This window comes from Mchenga conophoros, linkage group LG11 (assembly GCF_057382185.1).
Source record: "Mchenga conophoros isolate Kocher_MC1m ecotype Shallow Benthic linkage group LG11, M_conophoros_male_GT1.1, whole genome shotgun sequence".
Lineage (NCBI taxonomy): Eukaryota > Metazoa > Chordata > Actinopteri > Cichliformes > Cichlidae > Mchenga > Mchenga conophoros.
The window spans coordinates 2,964,541-2,983,145 of NC_140536.1; the positions used below are offsets into that span (position 1 = coordinate 2,964,541).

General features: G+C 41.0%; 1 protein-coding gene across 1 annotated transcript; it reads right to left on the minus strand.

The window, feature by feature from the left end:
• Positions 1–5,895: 5,895 nt before the first annotated feature.
• Positions 5,896–17,886, minus strand: LOC146563444 (dysbindin-A-like). Its single transcript, XM_085290539.1, has 10 exons — positions 17,728–17,886; positions 16,878–16,931; positions 15,884–15,934; positions 15,693–15,753; positions 13,246–13,378; positions 12,563–12,695; positions 12,207–12,229; positions 11,948–12,094; positions 7,852–7,977; positions 5,896–6,656 (listed from the first exon to the last, which is right to left on the minus strand). Exons 1-10 carry the CDS (start codon positions 17,781–17,783, stop codon positions 6,388–6,390), a joined length of 1,053 nt encoding a protein of 350 aa, XP_085146665.1. The 5' UTR covers positions 17,784–17,886; the 3' UTR covers positions 5,896–6,387.
• Positions 17,887–18,605: the final 719 nt, after the last annotated feature.

The following is an 18,605-nucleotide window of genomic DNA, read 5'->3' on the forward strand; positions in this document are numbered from 1 at the left end:
TGTGAATGTGAGAGTGAATGAATAGTGGCATTGTAAAGCGCTTTGGGTGCCTTGAAAAGCGCTATATAAATCCAATCCATTATTATTATTAACAGGAAGCCAATGAAGGGAAGCCAAAACAGGAGAAATATGCTCTCTCTTTCTAGTCCCTGTCAGGACTCTTGCTGCAGCATTTTGGATTAGCTGAAGGCTTTTCAGGGAGTTTTTAGGACATCCTGATAATAATGAATTACAGTCGTCCAGCCTGGAAGTAATAAATGCATGAACTAGTTTTTCAGCGTCACTCTGAGACAGGATATTTCTAACTTTAGAGATGTTGCACAAATAAAGTGTCTTGCCCAGGGACACAACGACCAGGACAGAGAGCCCAGGGATCGAACTGGCGATCTTCCGGTTACAGATGCGATTCCCAACCCCCTGAGCCACGGTCGCCCGAATTGAATTCAAAATCCTGCTCCTCACATACAAGGTCTTAAATAATCAGGCCCCACCTTATCTTAATGACCTTGTAGTACCATATCACCCTATTAGAGCACTTCGCTTTCGCTCTGCAGGCCTACTTGTTGTTCCTAGAGTATTTAAAAGTAGAATGGGAGGCAGAGCCTTCAGTTTTCAGGCCCCTCTTCTGTGGAACCAGCTTCCAGTTTGGATTCAGGAGACAGACACTATCTCTACTTTCAAGATTAGGCTTCAAACTTTCCTTTTTGCTAAAGCATATAGTTGGGCTGGACCAGGTGACCCTGGATCCTCCCTTAGTTATGCTGCAATAGACGTAGGCTGCCGGGGGATTCCCATGATGCATTGAGTTTTTCCTTTCCAGTCACCTTTCTCACTCACTATGTGTTAACAGACCTCTCTGCACTGAATCATATCTGTTATTAACCTCTGTCTCTCTTCCACAGCATGTCTTTATCCTGTCTTCCTTCTCTCACCCCAAGCTTGCAATGACCGAGGTTTCAGTCTCTTAGCATCTACAACAGATCACTTTAGATCAGATATTACAATGAGAATGCCTCATAAGGGTTTAGTCTCTGCACACAAGACGGAAATATCAGAGGAGAAAGCTGGTCAAGATAGTTTGAGAGAGAAAATCTGTGATATAGAAAGGCATCATAAAAAGCCACATTCCCTCAAGTGCTGCAGAGGGTTTCACATTAAACCTACTGAGGAGCGTAAGACCTTACTGAAGGACAACGGTATCTGCTTTAGATGCTGTTCTTCCAACAGTCACATCGCCAAGAACTGCAACACAACAATCAAGTGAAGTGAAAGGAGGAACCATATCTCTGTCCTTCATCCAGGACCACCCCTTCCAACTCTCTTTGGTCATGGGGGGGGGCACAGAAGAGACAACTCAGCCTGCTGTAACATCCACTTGTACTGAAGTGTACAGAGAGGCTAAGAGAGAAGCTTCCTGTCCTAAGATCTGCTTGGTGAAAGTTTTCCTGAAAGTGCAGCAAGAGCAAGTGACAAAGGCTTATGTTGTGCTTGATGATCAGAGTAATCGGTCCCCTGCCAGGACAGAGGTTTTTGATGTTTATGACATAAAGGGATCAGAGTCTCCATTCACACTCTGTACATGTGCTGGAACAACAGAAATGATGGGTGGAAGAGCCACAGGCTTTGTAGTGGAGTCACTGGATGGAGCCACATCAGTCGCGCTGCTGAGAATAATTGAATGTAATAACATCCTGAGTAACAGAGCTGAGATAGCTACCCCTGAGGTGGCAGCAGAACATGCTCATCTCAAAGGCCCACCTTATCCCACCACTCGATAACAAAGATGAGATCCTCCTTTTACTGGCATGTGACCTACTTAGTCTCCATAAGGTGAGGCAGCGTAGAAATGGTCCTCACAATGCCCCATACGCACAGACCTGTGATGGGTTATCATTAGTGTTGTCTGTTTAGGTGATGCTCACAAGCCTGCAACTGTGGATGCCTATCACACTAATTTGCTTGAGAACAATCGCCCATGTCCAAGGCCATGGTTCATATCAAAGAAAATTATGGGTGTAAGCCTGAGCAGGAAGTCTTTCCTACCACTGAAATACTGAGAGTTAATGCATGCACTCTTGGAAGCACTCTCTTTGATACATCTGAGGACGATAACAAAATCGGCCTTTCTGTTGAAGACAAACTTTTCCTAGAGGTCATAAAGAGACAGATGTTCATTGATGACAGCGGCAGGTGGGTGGCACCACTTGCATTTAAGGGACCTCGCCAGCGGCTGCCCAACAGTCACGACCAAGTGGTCAAATGCTAATCCTCTCTTTATCGCACCCTTGAAAAAAGGCCTGAAATGAAGAGGAATTTCTTTGCCTTCATGCAGAATACATTTGATTGTGACCATGCTGAACAGGCTCCTCCACCTGAAGTGGACAACCAGTGTTGGTTTTTACCTACCTTTGGGGTGCACCATCCTCAGAAGCCGGGTCAGATCAGAGTTGGTTTTGACTCAAGTGCAAAGTGTCATGGCGTCTCTCTTAAAGATGCCCTCCTCTCTGGACCTGACCTCAATAATAGCTTGTTGGAAGTATTGTTGAGATTCAGATGTGAAACTGTTGCAGTAACCGCAGACATAGACAGATGTTTCACAGTTTCACTGTTAGAGAGGACCAACAATCCTGCCAATGACTTCTGTGAGCATCGCATGAAGGTTCACGTGTTTGTCAACACGTAACCAGACGAAGCATTTCTACGTATATCTCACTAACACGGTGCAGCGAATCAGGAGGATTTCAGAACCGAAACAATGGCACTGTGTTTTTACGAGCGCTAACACTGCTGACGTAGGCACACGCTCTGCGACTGTTGCCGTGGTGACAGTGCCTGGCTCAAGGGACCTGCTTTCTTGTTACAGTGTTACAACAGAAACTGAAACCTATGACTGTGTGGGCCCCGAGTTGGATGATGAATTCCGTATCAGATTATCCATAAATGTATCACCTGCAACAGACTCAGGAAGAGAGCAACTGAGCAAAGAATGGCAGACCAATTTTTAACAAGAAATTGAGAAAATTATTCTGGAGTTTGTGGATTTTGCGCTCTCTATGTAAGGGTAGGAATTTTAAAACAAACTCCAAAATCATTTGGGAGCCAATTTAAAGAAAGTAAAATAGAGGTAATGTGAGCTCACTCGCTAGAGTGTGTTAAAAGTCTGGCTGCAGCACTTTGCATTGCTTGCTTGGTGTAACAGGGATGATTTGTCTAAGCTTATAAAAAGGCAGTGGATGCATAAAGTTTTCTCTAGTTCAGAGGAGATTATAGCTTGCAATTTATAAATGTTCCTTAAATAAAAGAAGCAGCAACATGAAATAGTTTGTATGCGACTCAAAGTTCACAGGCTGGTCAGCATATGAGCAAAAAAGAAGAAATCACATGACTGGTTCTTTTTCCAGATATTTTTTATTGAAATTTATGCATCAATTTTACAGAAGACAAATCTAATAATATGCTGTTTTCCTTTTTGTAGAATGTAAAAACAATATGAGGCATACATTCCCACCTGATAATTACAACAGTGCCAGTAGATCCAAGCTAATAATACAAATAATAAACAATAATAAACTCACAGTGCTATCCGGTTGTTCAGTGATGACGCGACGAATCCTACTTCCGGGTCTAAAGTAGTCTGCGTTTAATATGGCTTTTGTGTTGTTAACATGTTTAATGTTATGTATTTTCTTCTATTTGATCTCAAAAAGCTCCTAAAACAGTCAGTGATCACTGTTGACCTCCCTCGGCTTTTATTACCGCTAATCATTTATTTAAGCTCAGTTTTTAAAACCTTAGGATGTAACTGCAGCCCAGCCCATGCAGCAGTATATGAATGACTAACCTCGTATTGTGGATGGATTATCTCAGTTGTTCTCCTGGCTGAAGTTTGGTCCTTTTACAGCATCCTGCCATGTGATTACATTTGTTCCTGACCACCGAGAACACTCACGTTAACTTTTATCGAGTGGAAAAAAGGTTAGCTTGTTTATATTATGCTAACATAGCTGTGTCGCTAGCGGTCACGTAGCACATCATTATATACCAGCTAGCCAAACTTCAGTAACCCTACAAACGTCACTGCTGTTTAGTTTTCTGTCTTCATTTATGCTGGAAGTGATAACAGAGCTGTACGTTATAATTTGTTTCCAAAACCCCGCAGTCAGGACATGCTATATTGTATTTAGATAGAAGCTAGCGAGCTAACTCCCTGCTAACTTCTAACTCCATTAAATGTCATAACTTCCGTTTTCATGGATGCCTGGATGTTAAACTCAATTGTTACACCTGGTAGAGCAGAACGCTGATCATTTTATTAAAGATGAAAGACTTTAGACAGTTTTTCAACTCTCAGTAATGCCACAGTGATCGTTTGATATATGGACCTGCAGCGGAGTTTAGGCCCAGACATGGCTAGTGACGTCAGACTGAACAACCGGATAGAAGTTCAGTTCCTTATTAGTAAGTTATTCAAATTAAAAGAGGGTTTTTATACAGAGGCATTCTGTCAGGACACCAAGGAGAGCAGTGTGTTTCTAGTGAAATCGTAAAACAATCCACTTTCACCTCAAACTGCTCCATAAAGCTACTTGCCTGTTTGAGATTACAGCCATCTTGTGGTTGCAGTTAGTTATCGTTGCGTATAGCTCTGGTCTCCGTGGATCCTGCTGCATAATGTCTCCATTTCCGATGTGTATCCATGTCCTGTTACCTTGAGCTAATGAAGATGACAAGCCAGCAGCTTTTTCCTGGTTGTTTGCGCGTGCACATTAAGAAAGAACCTATGGACTGATATTAAACTGATGGGAGACCAGCTGGCTCTACCTTCACTGCTCTGAGATCATTTTGTCCTAACGATGAAAGGGGTGGAAAAACATTTTTATGTTGAAGAAATAAAAATGATCCAAGGTTTCTGATCACTGCAAAGGTTAATTCACTGAAGTGCATCAGATTCATGTCAATTTGTACAATTCAGCCTGTTCATGCCACTCTATAAAGACAAGCTAAAGCTTTGTGGCGCACGTTGTCTTGCTGTCTATCTTGGCTCCACATACGCTATAGCTCTTAGTTTTGTTGCTATTGGATTTAGACCAGGAAACATCTGGGATGAAAGTCCAAAATAAGAATTAATGACCTGCACACAAGCAACTGCTAAATGAGCTGCAGCATACTGGCAGCCATGCAGCGTGCCTCATTCCTTGGGAAAGGTCACTGAGATTCACAAGACATACATATTTCTGTCCTTGCTGGCTGTCGATGGTTTAGGAGCTGACCAATGGTCAATCTCATCCTCGTCTTAAAACGGATTTTCAGACTCTGTCTAATCAAAGCGCTGCTTTCATTCACCGGGTTGAGCAGGTGACTCTTGTATTGAAGGATAGACCCATTACTAGAGGTGCCTGGTCTAACTCTACTGTCAATCCAATAAAGGCAAATAACCTCCTGTTCTGAATCTTCCAAATCTTCGAGCCTCACTGAGTTTCTCTTTGCAGAAAGAATATTTCTAGCAAAGCTTATCGATCAAGATTACGGCGTCCTGTCCCTGATTTCCTGATTTGCAGCTGAGAAAATACAGATAACAGATAAGCAGTGCAGGAACGCACGAGCAGACTTAAAATGCAACAGTGGAACCTTTGATAGAAAAAACTGAAAGAAGAACACGTGCACAGAAATACAGACAGCTCGTACAGCAGCAGTTGGTACTATCGAGTGTTCTGGTCTGCTCGTCTCTGGGGCTTTTCCACCGGTGTTTTTCCCCCAGTGTAGACTGTCCCCTGTCTGTCCCTTGGCCCAAGCTAGTGCACTTTTTTCAGAACATTTTGGTTGTCATCCACATATTGCTGGAATCAAATATTCTAAACAATAACGTGCAAGAGAGGAAATTAACGTGCAACCACATCATCCTCAAATGTAATTCATTAAAAACAAAAACATTACAATATGAAAACCATCCATTAGACATTTGTCTGAGTCAGAAGAATTTATCATCATCAGCTTGCCGGGTTTCAAAACTGACAAAAGATCATAAATTTCACATAAACATGCAAAACACTGCTATGACAGATTGATATTTTTATAACAGGTGATAAATACTTATGATTGTGAAACACTTTGCATACAGCGCCCTAATGTTAAAGGCTCAGGTCATCAAATTGGGTTTGTTTGTTTTTTTTTAAACAAACCAACAATGATTTTGGTTCGAATACATTTTTGACCTGCCTACACATGGTTAGTAGAATCAATTCATTGTTTCAAAAGCTTTACATTTTGAAAAAACAAAGAAAATATATCTTTAAAAAAAGCATTGTAGGCTAACATTTGGAAGATCTTTGAGGACCAGAAAAAGCTCTAAGCCCTGCTAAATCAATGCAGTAGCCACAGGTCCAACATTCAGGCCTTTCCAAGGGCGTAGGTGCCAGTGCACAGGTCTGCTGAACTGTCACTGTCGTCAGAGCCTCTGAGTGTACCAACATCATGGAGACCAACCAGCGCCATATCTGGATGAATATCCTCTTCGTCTGACTGCACCAGAGGCTCATCGCTCTCCTGACTGGCCAGTTCCTCTTCTGGCTGCCAGAATACATCCTTGTTGGACAGCTGGTCGTTTGGGGGAGAGGTTTGGTTCGAAGATTCAGAAGAGCAACGTGTAAGGTCTGGACCTATTAGAGAAGACGAGCCTTATTTCACAGAGTACCCGACAAGCTTAATTTTCAGTCCTCATCTGACCGTAATATTTAATGCTTCCATCATTTATAGCTCCTCTGTAGAGACGAGTTGTGTGTTTTTAAGTAGTTTTAAACTTTGTGATCCACAAAAAGTAAAAGAAGAACTGACTGCGTTACAGTCAGGGTGGGTGCAGCGGCTTCGTCATGTGCGATTCATTTGCAGTTTGGATGCGTAGGGGTCAGCACCTCCTGCTCTGACAGCAGCTGGAGGTGACTGCTGCGTGGGGACCGCCACCTGTGAGCGCTTTGGCACGGGTCAGGTGGCCACGGCAGCACCCGGTGCTTGTGGAGAGTAAGAGCGATACGTGCTCTCATCTCAAAAAGTGGTCATAAGTCTTCCTAATAACACCAGCAAAAGTCGCCAGATTTGTCGCTAGTCACTTTTTTAGAAAAAAAGACGCAAAGGGGGTCTGAAAATCCGCTAAATATAGCAACAAAGTCGCTAAGTTGGCAACACTGGGCAGGGGTCAACCTCAAAAAGAGCTCTTAGATTGTTTTCTGTTTTAGGGTGGAATGATTGTACAGCATACATCTTACTTGAAAGAATGATGGATATTAGTACTGACATTAGTACATATCCATACAGCTGCACTAATACACCTTCAATATTTGGTTAAATGTCCTTTAGCAAGTTTTACTCAATGTTGCTATTAACAAGCTTCTGGCATGATGTAAGCAGGATATTTGACCACGCTTCTTGACAGAGTTGGTAACATTCATTTAAATTGGCTGGTTTACTATCACAGACACAGCTTTTATGCATTTTCTAAATGCTTCAGGTCATTCCAGATGCTTTATATTCACCTTCTTTTACTCATTATAAAACCATTTAGATGGATGTTTGGGATCAATTTCCTGGCTTGTTCTTATGCACTTACTGACTTCCCCTGTATGGACCATTGGAAAAGAACAGTTCAAAGAAATCATGAAAAGTCCAAAATGACCATGACAGCCATGTCCACGATCCCTACATGTACACGTCTGACCACAAGTGTGAAATATTGTATTGGAACATTAAACATGCTGATGTTTTGACATGTTTGTATGAGTTTACCAAGCTGATTTTGTTTTGTCAGGATAAATAATTCTGCTTTGTACTCTATGACAACATGTCTTGAGTTGAGATTACCTGATGTCAATGATGATTCAGTAGTGACTTCATCTCCACTGGAGTTGAGGAAGTCATCCAAAGCCTCTTGGTCTGTGTTAGTTAGTGTCACCTGATCCAGAGAGCAAACATCAGCACCTGCTGGCTCTGCAAAAGTAAACGTACACTCCAATTATGCAATTTGCTAAACTTAATATACGAACTCTACAGTTACTGATACATACTACATGTGGCAAACAGTGCATCGTTTCAATCAACAGGGTGTATATTTCACACACGTTCTGTCTTTACACCTACTTTCACTCCTCGTTTCTCCAGAACATGCATCCACCTCTCCAGACTCACTACAGATCACAGTGTTGTCTGCCAGAACACAATATGGATGCCCCTGCAACCTCTCAATCACCACTGCAAACACGGGACTGATCCCCTCACCTCGCCCTTATTTTAATTCTCGGTTGTCTCAGACTTTTTTTTAGTACTCAGTTCAGGTAAAATAATTAGAGTGGGTGATTTTAACATCCATGCAGTTGCTGAAAATGACAGCCTTTGCATTTAATCTCTCATTAGACTCAAATGTAGGGCTGCCACAAACGATTGTTTTGATAGTCGACTAGTCAGATCATCATCCATTGGACGTACAGCGTTCAGCTTCTTGCACCAGCAGCATCTGGTCTTATATAACTATCATTAGCTTACAGCTTTAAGCTTTTAAGGTGCTAACTAAAAATAAAGACAAGATGATAGTTTATTCAATTTTAATGAAATTTGCAGATTGTTTCGGTGAAGTTTAATAAACTCCTTGCTATCTAAAATATAACAGGACACTGGAGTATATTCTTGAGCATCTCACACTTCTGATGATCAGCTGTCTGCTTGACCTTTATTCAGCTGTGTGAAAACTTTAATCTCAGCCAAACCGATTTACTCAGGAACAAATAAAATACTAAAAAAAATATAACATTACATATTACAAATAACATTTTTAAGTTATCTAAGTGACTCATATATCATGTTTAACCTGAGCAGCGAAAGACGGCGGTGGGTTTGAAAACGATTTGCGGGGAGTCCGGTGTTCTCACGGCTCTAGCTAGCCTAGCCCCCGGCTAGCTATCGAGCTAGTGGGTAACAGATGTCTCCGAAAACGTCGGAGCGCTTTTGAAAATATGTGGTGTCTTGATAAACTGAGCAGATATTTGAGGTTTACACAGCTACATTCTCACCTGATAATATGTTAAACGTTTATTTTGTGACCCAGAAAGAATAATAAGAGTAAAGTTAAAACTAACTAGCTGCCGCCATTGTTGGAAACTGAGCTGGGCTATGCATTTGTCGGAGTCTTCGGCCTACAAAAGTGGGCACAGTAGGATGCGGTTCCTGAATTTGGACACAGCTACGACACCGGACACAGCTGCTTCTTCTTCGGGGTTTAACGGCAGCTGGCATCCTTGTACATGCAGTGCTTCTGTCTCGGTCCGTTATTACACTCTTAAATCCTGCTACTTATTCCTGCGTCTTTTGGGATCTTACAAAGCTTCAAACGACGCGTCGACTATTAAATTAGTGGTCGACGATTTTGATAGTCGACTAATCGTGGCAGCCCTACTCACATGACTTCTAAAAATGTAAAAGAGGCTGTATGTGGGCTCTTTTAATGGGCTACATACCCCAGGCCTTCAAATTAGCAGTAAATAACCATTGCTTGAAAAGCCATCACTTGACTCAGCTGTCTTAGGATAAGCTCCAACCTTCCTTTTATCTCTGTAAACCAGCGAACAGATCATCTGCAGAGGCTTATTTGGAGAGTTTCAGTCAGGTTTCAGAGCTCATCACAGCACAGAAACAGCTTTAGTGAAGGTTACAAATGATCTTCTTATGGCCTCTGACAGTGGACTCATCTCTGTGCTTGTCCTGCTAGACCTCAGTGCAGCTGCAGGTATTAAAGGTACTGTGGTGGTACAGTGGTCTTCCTCTCCTAACCCCCAACTAGTCCTGGCTGATACAGTTCAATTCAATTTATTTTGCAGCAAATTACAGCAGCACTCGCCTCATGGCACTTTGTATTGCAAGGTAAAAACAACCTCTAGCAGAACTGTTTGGGCTGATGGCAGGAAGAGAGGACAAAGACACCGTGGAAGAGAGAATAACAATAATGACTAAATGCAGAGTGGTGTATAAATACACAGTGAGTGAAGAAGCAACACCCAGTGCATCATGGGAATCCCCCAGCAGCCTACGTCTATTGCAGCATAACTAAGGGAGGATTCAGGGTCACCTGGTCCAGCCCTAACTATATGCTTTAGCAAAAAGGAAAGTTTGAAGCCTAATCTTGAAAGTAGAGATAGTGTCTGTCTCCTGGATCCAAACTGGAAGCTGGTTCCACAGAAGAGGGGCCTGAAAACTGAAGGCTCTGCCTCCCATTCTACTTTTAAATACTCTAGGAACAACAAGTAGGCCTGCAGAGCGAGAGCGAAGTGCTCTAATAGGGTGATATGGTACTACAAGGTCATTAAGATAAGCTGCGCTCCATCTTATATATGAAGAGACGGAGCCGATGAAAAAAGCCCATTTGGAGGAAGATATGGATTGTTTTTTATTACCCTGAAGTAGAGATGGCACGATACCACTTTTTTATGTCCGATACCGATACCGATATCATAAATTTGGATATCTGCCGATACCGATATGAATCCGATATAATGTTTTTTAATCAACAAAACTGTTTTTTAAATATCTTGCTGCATTTTGTATAAGTTCATACTCAAGTTTAAAACAACAATTACACTAAAGCTATTCTGTTATACCTGTATGCAAAAAAAAATGTTTCATAGTTCAGCAATACTGATCAATCTAATAAACTTAAACCTACACCATCCTCCCTATTCTGGTATTTTAAAGAGTACTTAGCATAAATATTAAGCAACCTAACTAATAGGGTTCCAACTCCCAGCAACAAAAATAAATAAATAAAAAATAGGGAACCACCCCTCACGCTCCACCTCATGATGCTTAATCAACGTAATCAACCTTAATTTGATGCAGTGTGAAAAAAAAAATGCACAGAAATCAATTATTTTTCAAGAAATATTAAATAGATTCAACATCTTTCTTCAACAAAATTGCAGACTGCACAGATGGTACCTTCCCAAAGGAAAAAGTAGTATAGCTTACTAGGGTATATTAGACTTAATAGTTACTATATACAGTAATGGACTTCTATTCATTTTGCATCAAATTAAAACTTTGGGTGTCAGATAATTATTTATTAAAAGCTAGACATTTTAAATGAGAATAAGAAAGAAAAGTATGTCTTTGTGCCCCCTTTTCCCTGTTAATGCCCTATCGGCCCCCCTGGCTAAACTTTGCTAGATCCGCCCCTGCACAGTTACCAGCCGTCAGCTACGTAGAAAAAGATCCTCGAGTAGAAAGTAATATTAAATACATTCTAACAACAGCTGATCAAGCTTAAACGTGCTGCTGTTGTTCAGCCGCTGGTTTCCTCTTTCTGGTGCAAAGTGGACCAAAAACAAACCAGAGAGATGGACTCGCGACAGAAAAGCCGATCAGCTGATCATTAAGCAGTTTCACGATTGAAGTAGCAGCCGGAGAGCGAGAGGCAGTCGCTTGTTAAGCTTAACGCAGGAATGCTTTACAAACATTCAGAGATGGACTTACACACTTGCTTTACTTCTCTCGGGGATAACTTTGTCGGAGATGAAATGCCGGGTTGCTAGCGAAGCTCCACATGCTATCCAGACCACTGACAGGTCCCGCATGCCACAGCTGCTCTATCACGTGATGCATACTGCTCCGACGTGCTAACCTGAGGTGAGTTACGGTGTGTTGCAAGTTTTGTGAGGTGCTTTCGTGATATTTAATGGATCGGATTACATTTTTTATTTTTCTCCGATATCCGATCCAGTAATTTAGGTCAGTATCGGACCGATACCGATACGTAATATCGGATCGGTCCATCTCTACCCTGAAGTTATTCACCATTAGTCATTTTCTTAGCAGATGTCTTTGTTTGGGTGTTAAAGGCTATTTGTCATTTCATTATTTATACATTTTCATATAGTTAGACAAAGTAGTGTTAACAATCTTTCATTTGTCTTACCTCTGTTCTGCAGGTATCCAGTGGACAGGTATTTTTCCACATCTTGGTTAAAGGCTTCTTCGTAGACTTTCTGTCGCTCTCTCAGTTTTTGCTGCATGACCAGCTCCAGCTCTGCTACTTTCTGAGCATGCTCAGAACCCAACTCCTCTACAAAACAGGAAGAAACGCAGCTTAAACAACATCTGCTGGTATTGTACCAGGTTTACCATTGTTGAGAATAACATGTAAGAAACTGGAGGATGAACACGCAGAAACTCACCTTCGAGTAATTCCAACTCCCTCCTATTTACAGAAAGGAAGATTTTCATTAATCACATAAACATTTAAGGTCATTCTGTTTCTCTGACCGTTTAAATAATGTGGTGACACTTCTGCTTTTTCACTTTGAATGTAATTAGTGTAATCAAACTGACAGGAGTCACAAAGACACTCAAAAATGACAGCCATAAATCTAAGACAATACATTTCACTGATGCCTGCCTATTTCTATATAAATGGTCTGTTTTTGATGTTTATAATTACATAAAGATCATTTTATCACTTTTTAAATCAGTTTGATTTTAATATCTCACATATAAAGGTTTTTCATTAAGAAGGAAAAATAAACTGTCATACCTTTTCTTTTTCTTGTAGTTTTCTGATTGGTTGATATGTTGCTGTTTGGCTGTCTGCTGCTCACACTGCAAACACAGTACCTCCAGGTAAACCAGTCTGCTCTCCATTTCCTCAAAGTCGCCTTCCAAATGAGCTGGAAACAATCGCACATAAACACCACAAAAACCTGCATCTTTGTTCCATTTTGTCAAAAACACTGCCCATGTGTAAAAAGTCAAGTTCTGTTGTCTTTGTTGGCCAGATTGTTTCGGTCACTTTAATATGAGCAGTGCAGGAAGAGCTGCTGGAAAATGTGAAGCCATAAACTGCATGTCCTTGGAATTACTGATATACTAAGGTGCTCACATACAAGTTGCTTTTTAATACAATCTCTGTTAATAAGACTACATTTAACGTATTGTTATCATCCCATTACTAAGTTTCTCTCATTGCTTAAGTCAGGTTAACAATCTAACAAATTTCCCACACGTGGACTAATAAAGGTTTATCTTATTATTTTGTATCAACACTTGACTAAGCTTCGTAGCATAGCTGTCAGACCTCGGTGTAAAGCATTACTCAACATGGAAACTTGAGGTTTTGTGTTCAATCCTTAAAGTAGAAGCTCTAAACACTGAGGCGGCTGACATCATATCATCATCTGACCCGCTGACTGTCATCTGACCACAGAAATGAACACGAACCTATGTTAGCAGTGATGGCATCAAGATCGCTGATAAAGGCTGGCAAGCTTTGCAGTTGTTCATGCAGTTGTGTTAGTGACGTCATTTTTCTCTCCCAGTGTGCTGAGAGCATCACTATGTCACCATCCAGTGCCTGAAACAAACAGAGGTGTGACCGTGAGCAGACCAGAGGCAGTAGGAACTGTTAGGTCGTCTGTGATCGCCACCGGCACAAAACCACAGGCTGTCTAACTGTTAACTAACTGAATATAAGCAGAGCTGATTCAGAGTCGTTGTTTTTATTTTTCAGGTTGAAGTCACTGTGTTGTCCTGCAGCCACTTCCTTAGTTGTAATCTATGAATTGCTAGAAATCACTGTATCTGTGAAGTGCTGAGCTTAAAAAAAATTATAAAGAAATACAAACATAAACATTTATTTATGCCGTTCTACTTTTAAAGAGCCTACGAACTGATTCTGGATTTAACAGGAAGCCAGAACAGGAGAAATCTGCTCTCTCTTTCTAGTCCCTGTCAGGACTCTTGCTGCAGCATTTTGGATCAGCTGAAGGCTTTTCAGTGAGTTTTTAGGACTTCCTGATAATAATGAATTACAGTCGTCCAGCCTGGAAGTAATAAATGCATGAACTAGTTTCGACTTTCACCAGTGTTACTGTACAATAACAATAAAGAGCTAAAACTATAAGTCTGATTAATATGATGAATGAGAATGTAATGAAAGATGAAAATGATAAGAAGAACAGAAGCCTGGTTTTAAGAGTTCACAGTTGGAAATGTCAACAGACTAGAGACCAAAGAAAAGCCATCTGGTGTCCGTATTTGGTTGGACATGTTTCTCAGATTTTTAGTAACCTCAATCACATGTGCATTTAGAAGCAAAAGTGCAGGTCTCTACATCTCTAAGACATTCCTGCAGTTTAACTAATTCATGTGCATCATCTGGCTTCATGGACAGATAGAGCTGAGTGTCATCTGCACACCAATTAAATTGTAATGCAACACCTTTGAATGATACTGCCTAAGGGAAGCATGTATAATAGGCCAATTGGTCCTAGCACTGAACCCTACATTACGCTCAGTGTGTGAAGAGGACTCTCCATTTACATGCACAAACTGGAGTCTATTAGATAGATATGATACAAACCACTGCAGCACAGTACCTGTAATACCTACAGCATGTTCTAATCGCTCTAATAGGATATTATGGTCGACAGTATGGAACGCTGCACTGAGGTCTAGCAGGACAAGCACAGAGATGAGTCCACTGTCAGAGGCCATAAGAAGATCATTTGTAACCTTCACTAAAGCTGTTTCTGTGCTGTGATGAGCTCTGAAACCTGACTGAAACTCTTCAAATAAACCTCTGCAGATGATCTGTTAGCTGTTTGACAACTACTCTTTCAAGGATGTTTGATATAAAGGAAGGTTGGAGATTGGCCTATAATTAGCTAAGACTCCTGGCTGGGTGACGATGAGGAGGAAGCAACTTTGTGTAGGAAACCTGGTCTTGTTAAGAGACAGCATTCATCCCACTTTGGATGGCACAGCTCTCATTTCTAGAAATCTGGCCACATTTATTAAACGCCCCAAAAAGTGACGATCCAGAGTTGGGACCAGGAAGCAGAGCTCCAGTCTTACGTACCTAACAGATCATCTGCAGATCACACAATGAGTTAAACTGCAGGAATGTCTTAAAGACATAAAGACCTGGATGGCCGCTAACTTTCTGCTTCTTAATTCAGATCAAACTGAGGTTATTGTACTCGGCCCTGAAAAGCTTAGAAATATGGTATCTAAGCAGATTCTTACTCTGGATGGCATTACCTTGGCCTCCAGTAACACTGTGAGGAACCTTGGAGTCATTTTTGACCAGGACATGTCCTTCAACGCACATATTAAACAAATATGTAAGACTGCTTTCTTCCATTTGTGCAACATCTCTAAAGTTAGAAATATCCTGTCTCAGAGTGACGCTGAAAAACTAGTTCATGCATTTATTACTTCCAGGCTGGACGACTGTAATTCATTATTATCAGGAAGTCCTAAAAACTCACTGAAAAGCCTTCAGCTGATCCAAAATGCTGCAGCAAGAGTCCTGACAGGGACTAGAAAGAGAGAGCAGATTTCTCCTGTTTTGGCTCCAGTTTGGATTCAGGAGACGGACACTATAACTTTTCTTCAGTCACTAATGAATATTAAAACGACCCAGCTTTGCATTAATGTGACAGTCGCAAACTCTATACAACTGATATTCAAGCAACCCCAGACAAACAGTGGAAAAAAGAAAAGAGGTATCATACCCTCATTCAGTCCTACTGTTTTACTTACACAATAATAATTTTAAAAGAGGTTTTTTAGTTCTTCTACCTCTTAAATTTAGGTAAACGAACGATGCCGCGAGACGTGAAAGTAGATTTCTAACAAGGCAAAAACAGAGAAATAGCTCGTACCTCTGCAGCCTGAGCACAGTCCTTCGTTCTTTTATGCAGCAGAAACCAACTCTCCTCATACCTACAAATAATCATTTTAACAGCATAAACACAACTTTTATATCAAACTTCCTAATACACTCAATGTGTGTGTGTGTGTGTGTGTGTGTGTGTGTGTGTGTGTGTGTGTGTGTGTGTGTGTGTGAGGACACCTGTTCAGGACTTCCAGGCCAGCACTGAAATGAGGAACATGCTCTTCAAACCTGGACAACAGACAGACGGATCACACAATGTTTGTCTGTCACAAATGAAGCTGCTTACTTACATGGTCAGCTTGTTATGGCTAGCCATTTCTGCTAATCCTTATACTCCAATGAAACAACACTGCATTTATTGCATTATATCCAGACACTAAGTTGAGTTTCCTGAGGAATCTTAAGCCTTTTTCAGGCATAGGATAAGCAGCACAGTGATGAAGTGGTTAGTACTGTTACCCGACAGCAAAACAGGTTCTGAATCAAACCTGCTGGTTGGCTGGTGAAACTCAGCCTTCCACAAGAACGTGGCTGGTCACCGTTACTTAATGATTTAACAGGAGGCAGCAAATACTTTCTCACACAGGGTCAGTAGTTTTGAACAGTTTATTTGTTTTGTTTTTTTGAAGAATTCAGTGATATAAAAACACTGGCACCTGCCACGACTACCTCTCAGCCTCCCAGCAGACACACCTGTGGTATCAACTTCAACATTTCAGGGAAGTTGTTTTCTGGCCTTTACCTGGAGGTCGAGGTCACTGAGATTTGATCTCCTCCAAGATTTTTAGTAAATGCATGTATGCTATCAATTCTCAGTATCACATTCACAAGATTTTCAGAAATCTTGACCTCTGACCTTTAGGTCACCCCGAGATTCAAACTATGGATGTTCCTGGTGACTAATTTCTTAATTGACTAAATGAGGAAAAAAACATAGACTAACCCACTAGACTAAAACTAAGAAACACTCAGATATTAATTTCAGTTTGAGAACTGTTTAATGGAAAACGTCGAACAATGAACTCACTAAATGATGAATCATGCCGCTTAAATTTGCGGCATATATATATATATATATATATATATATATATATATATATATATATATATATATATATATATTTATTTATTTATTTATTTATTTAAACTTTTTTTTAGACCCAGCTCTCACCTGGGTCTCCTCTTCATTTTGGTATTTCTTGATTTGTCTCCAAGTGTCTTGAAGCTGTGGGGAGACAAGAAAAGGAAAAAGTCAGCTTAGCCGAGATCCTCTTAGAGCGGATCAGATTTTTGGGTCAACCCACTGAGACTGATTCAGGTGATTTTTAGTGCAAAATATGTCGAGGCTCGGTCTCTAACTTTCTGAACATTTCAAAAAGTTTAATATTCATCCATTAAAGTTAACATGAACTGTAGTCAGAACACACGCTGTCTGCAGGCTGCATTATTTTCAGTTTAGTGTGAGACTCATATTCATTCAAATATTGACAGCATCTCCATGACCACATTGTTACAAAAACGCATTTAAGTCAAGAACACAAAGTAACAAACTAAGGTAACTACCGTCTGTTACCTTGGTAACTGACTCAGAGTTAACGCTAACTCTATTTGATGAGATAACAAACGCGTTATTAGCTGAACCTGCTTCTTAGAATAGAGCCCGATTACACACACTCTCCCTCAAACACACAAAACAGCTGCACTCCAAAAGTTTGTTTGTGGGAGGGGGTCATCACATGACTATCAGCTGACAGCAGTAACGTAAACAGCTGGGATCGCACCAGTTGGCACGCTAACAAATGGAAATTAGTACTGGGTATGCTGACGCATTCAGCCAGCACAAAAGCAGAATAAGAACTGGTTGGTTGGTTGGTTCAGTAACCGCTGCTCTCTGTAGCACACACTGCAGTTGTTTTTTCATTAGCTATCGTTACCTGCTATGCTACACGCTGGCAAGACCTAATGCACGAACTCAGCTAACGTTACCCAAAGTTCACTAGTGCAGAAAACAGCGGACCAACCCCGTTGTGAAATCCTGCTGGACGATGTGAAGCTTTTCTCTGAAGTTTTCAAACATGATTCCTCTCGGACACGCGCGATTTCGGTCCTGACAGCTAGCTGCAGCCACCGCTCGCTCTCGTCTTGTTGACGTTTATTAGCGGCTGCAAACAGCAGAACGGTGCATTACTGCCACCCACTGTTATGGAGTGTGGACAAAATGTGCTCAAAATAAATCAAATAAATCATATCGAACAAACGACTGAACATGGTCTCGTCATTTTTACTTCTTGAGGTCTTATGTCGATAAGTCGAGTTCAGCTTTCATTGGACTGAGTTGCTGTCTTGTCTTTTTTCTGTGGTGAAAAAGCAGCTACAACACAGGACACAGAGCATCAGTTCAGTCAGTCACATTATTTCACTTTGATCTGTGACATATTAAAGTGATTTCCACATTTCCTTTATCAGCCTGTGGGACAGTTTAGCTTTCCATCACCTTAAAAGTAAACAGCAGCTCAGTGACAAGATAATTACCTGGTATTAAAGTGTTTATTTTGCTGCTCTGTGTGCTAAATCACCAGATGAACGATTCACCTCTTGTCCTTTTTACAATCCTGTGGTGTTTTACTGGTATATTTCTTTTATTTTCTTTACAGGTGACACGCAGAGGAATCCTTTTCTGTGAAAGAAAAGTGTTATGAACTGTGAGATGCTCTTTTAGATTGGTCAGATGTTGTCACACCAGCCCTTTCATGCAAACATGCAGGGAAAACCCTGGGTTAACATAACAAAGTGGGTCCCAGCTTTTTGTAACCATGAAGCCAAGATTGATGACGTAATATAAAACAGGTGCTTGCAAACCCAGAAAAGGGAAACTGCCTATAGGTCGAGTCATAGAGAA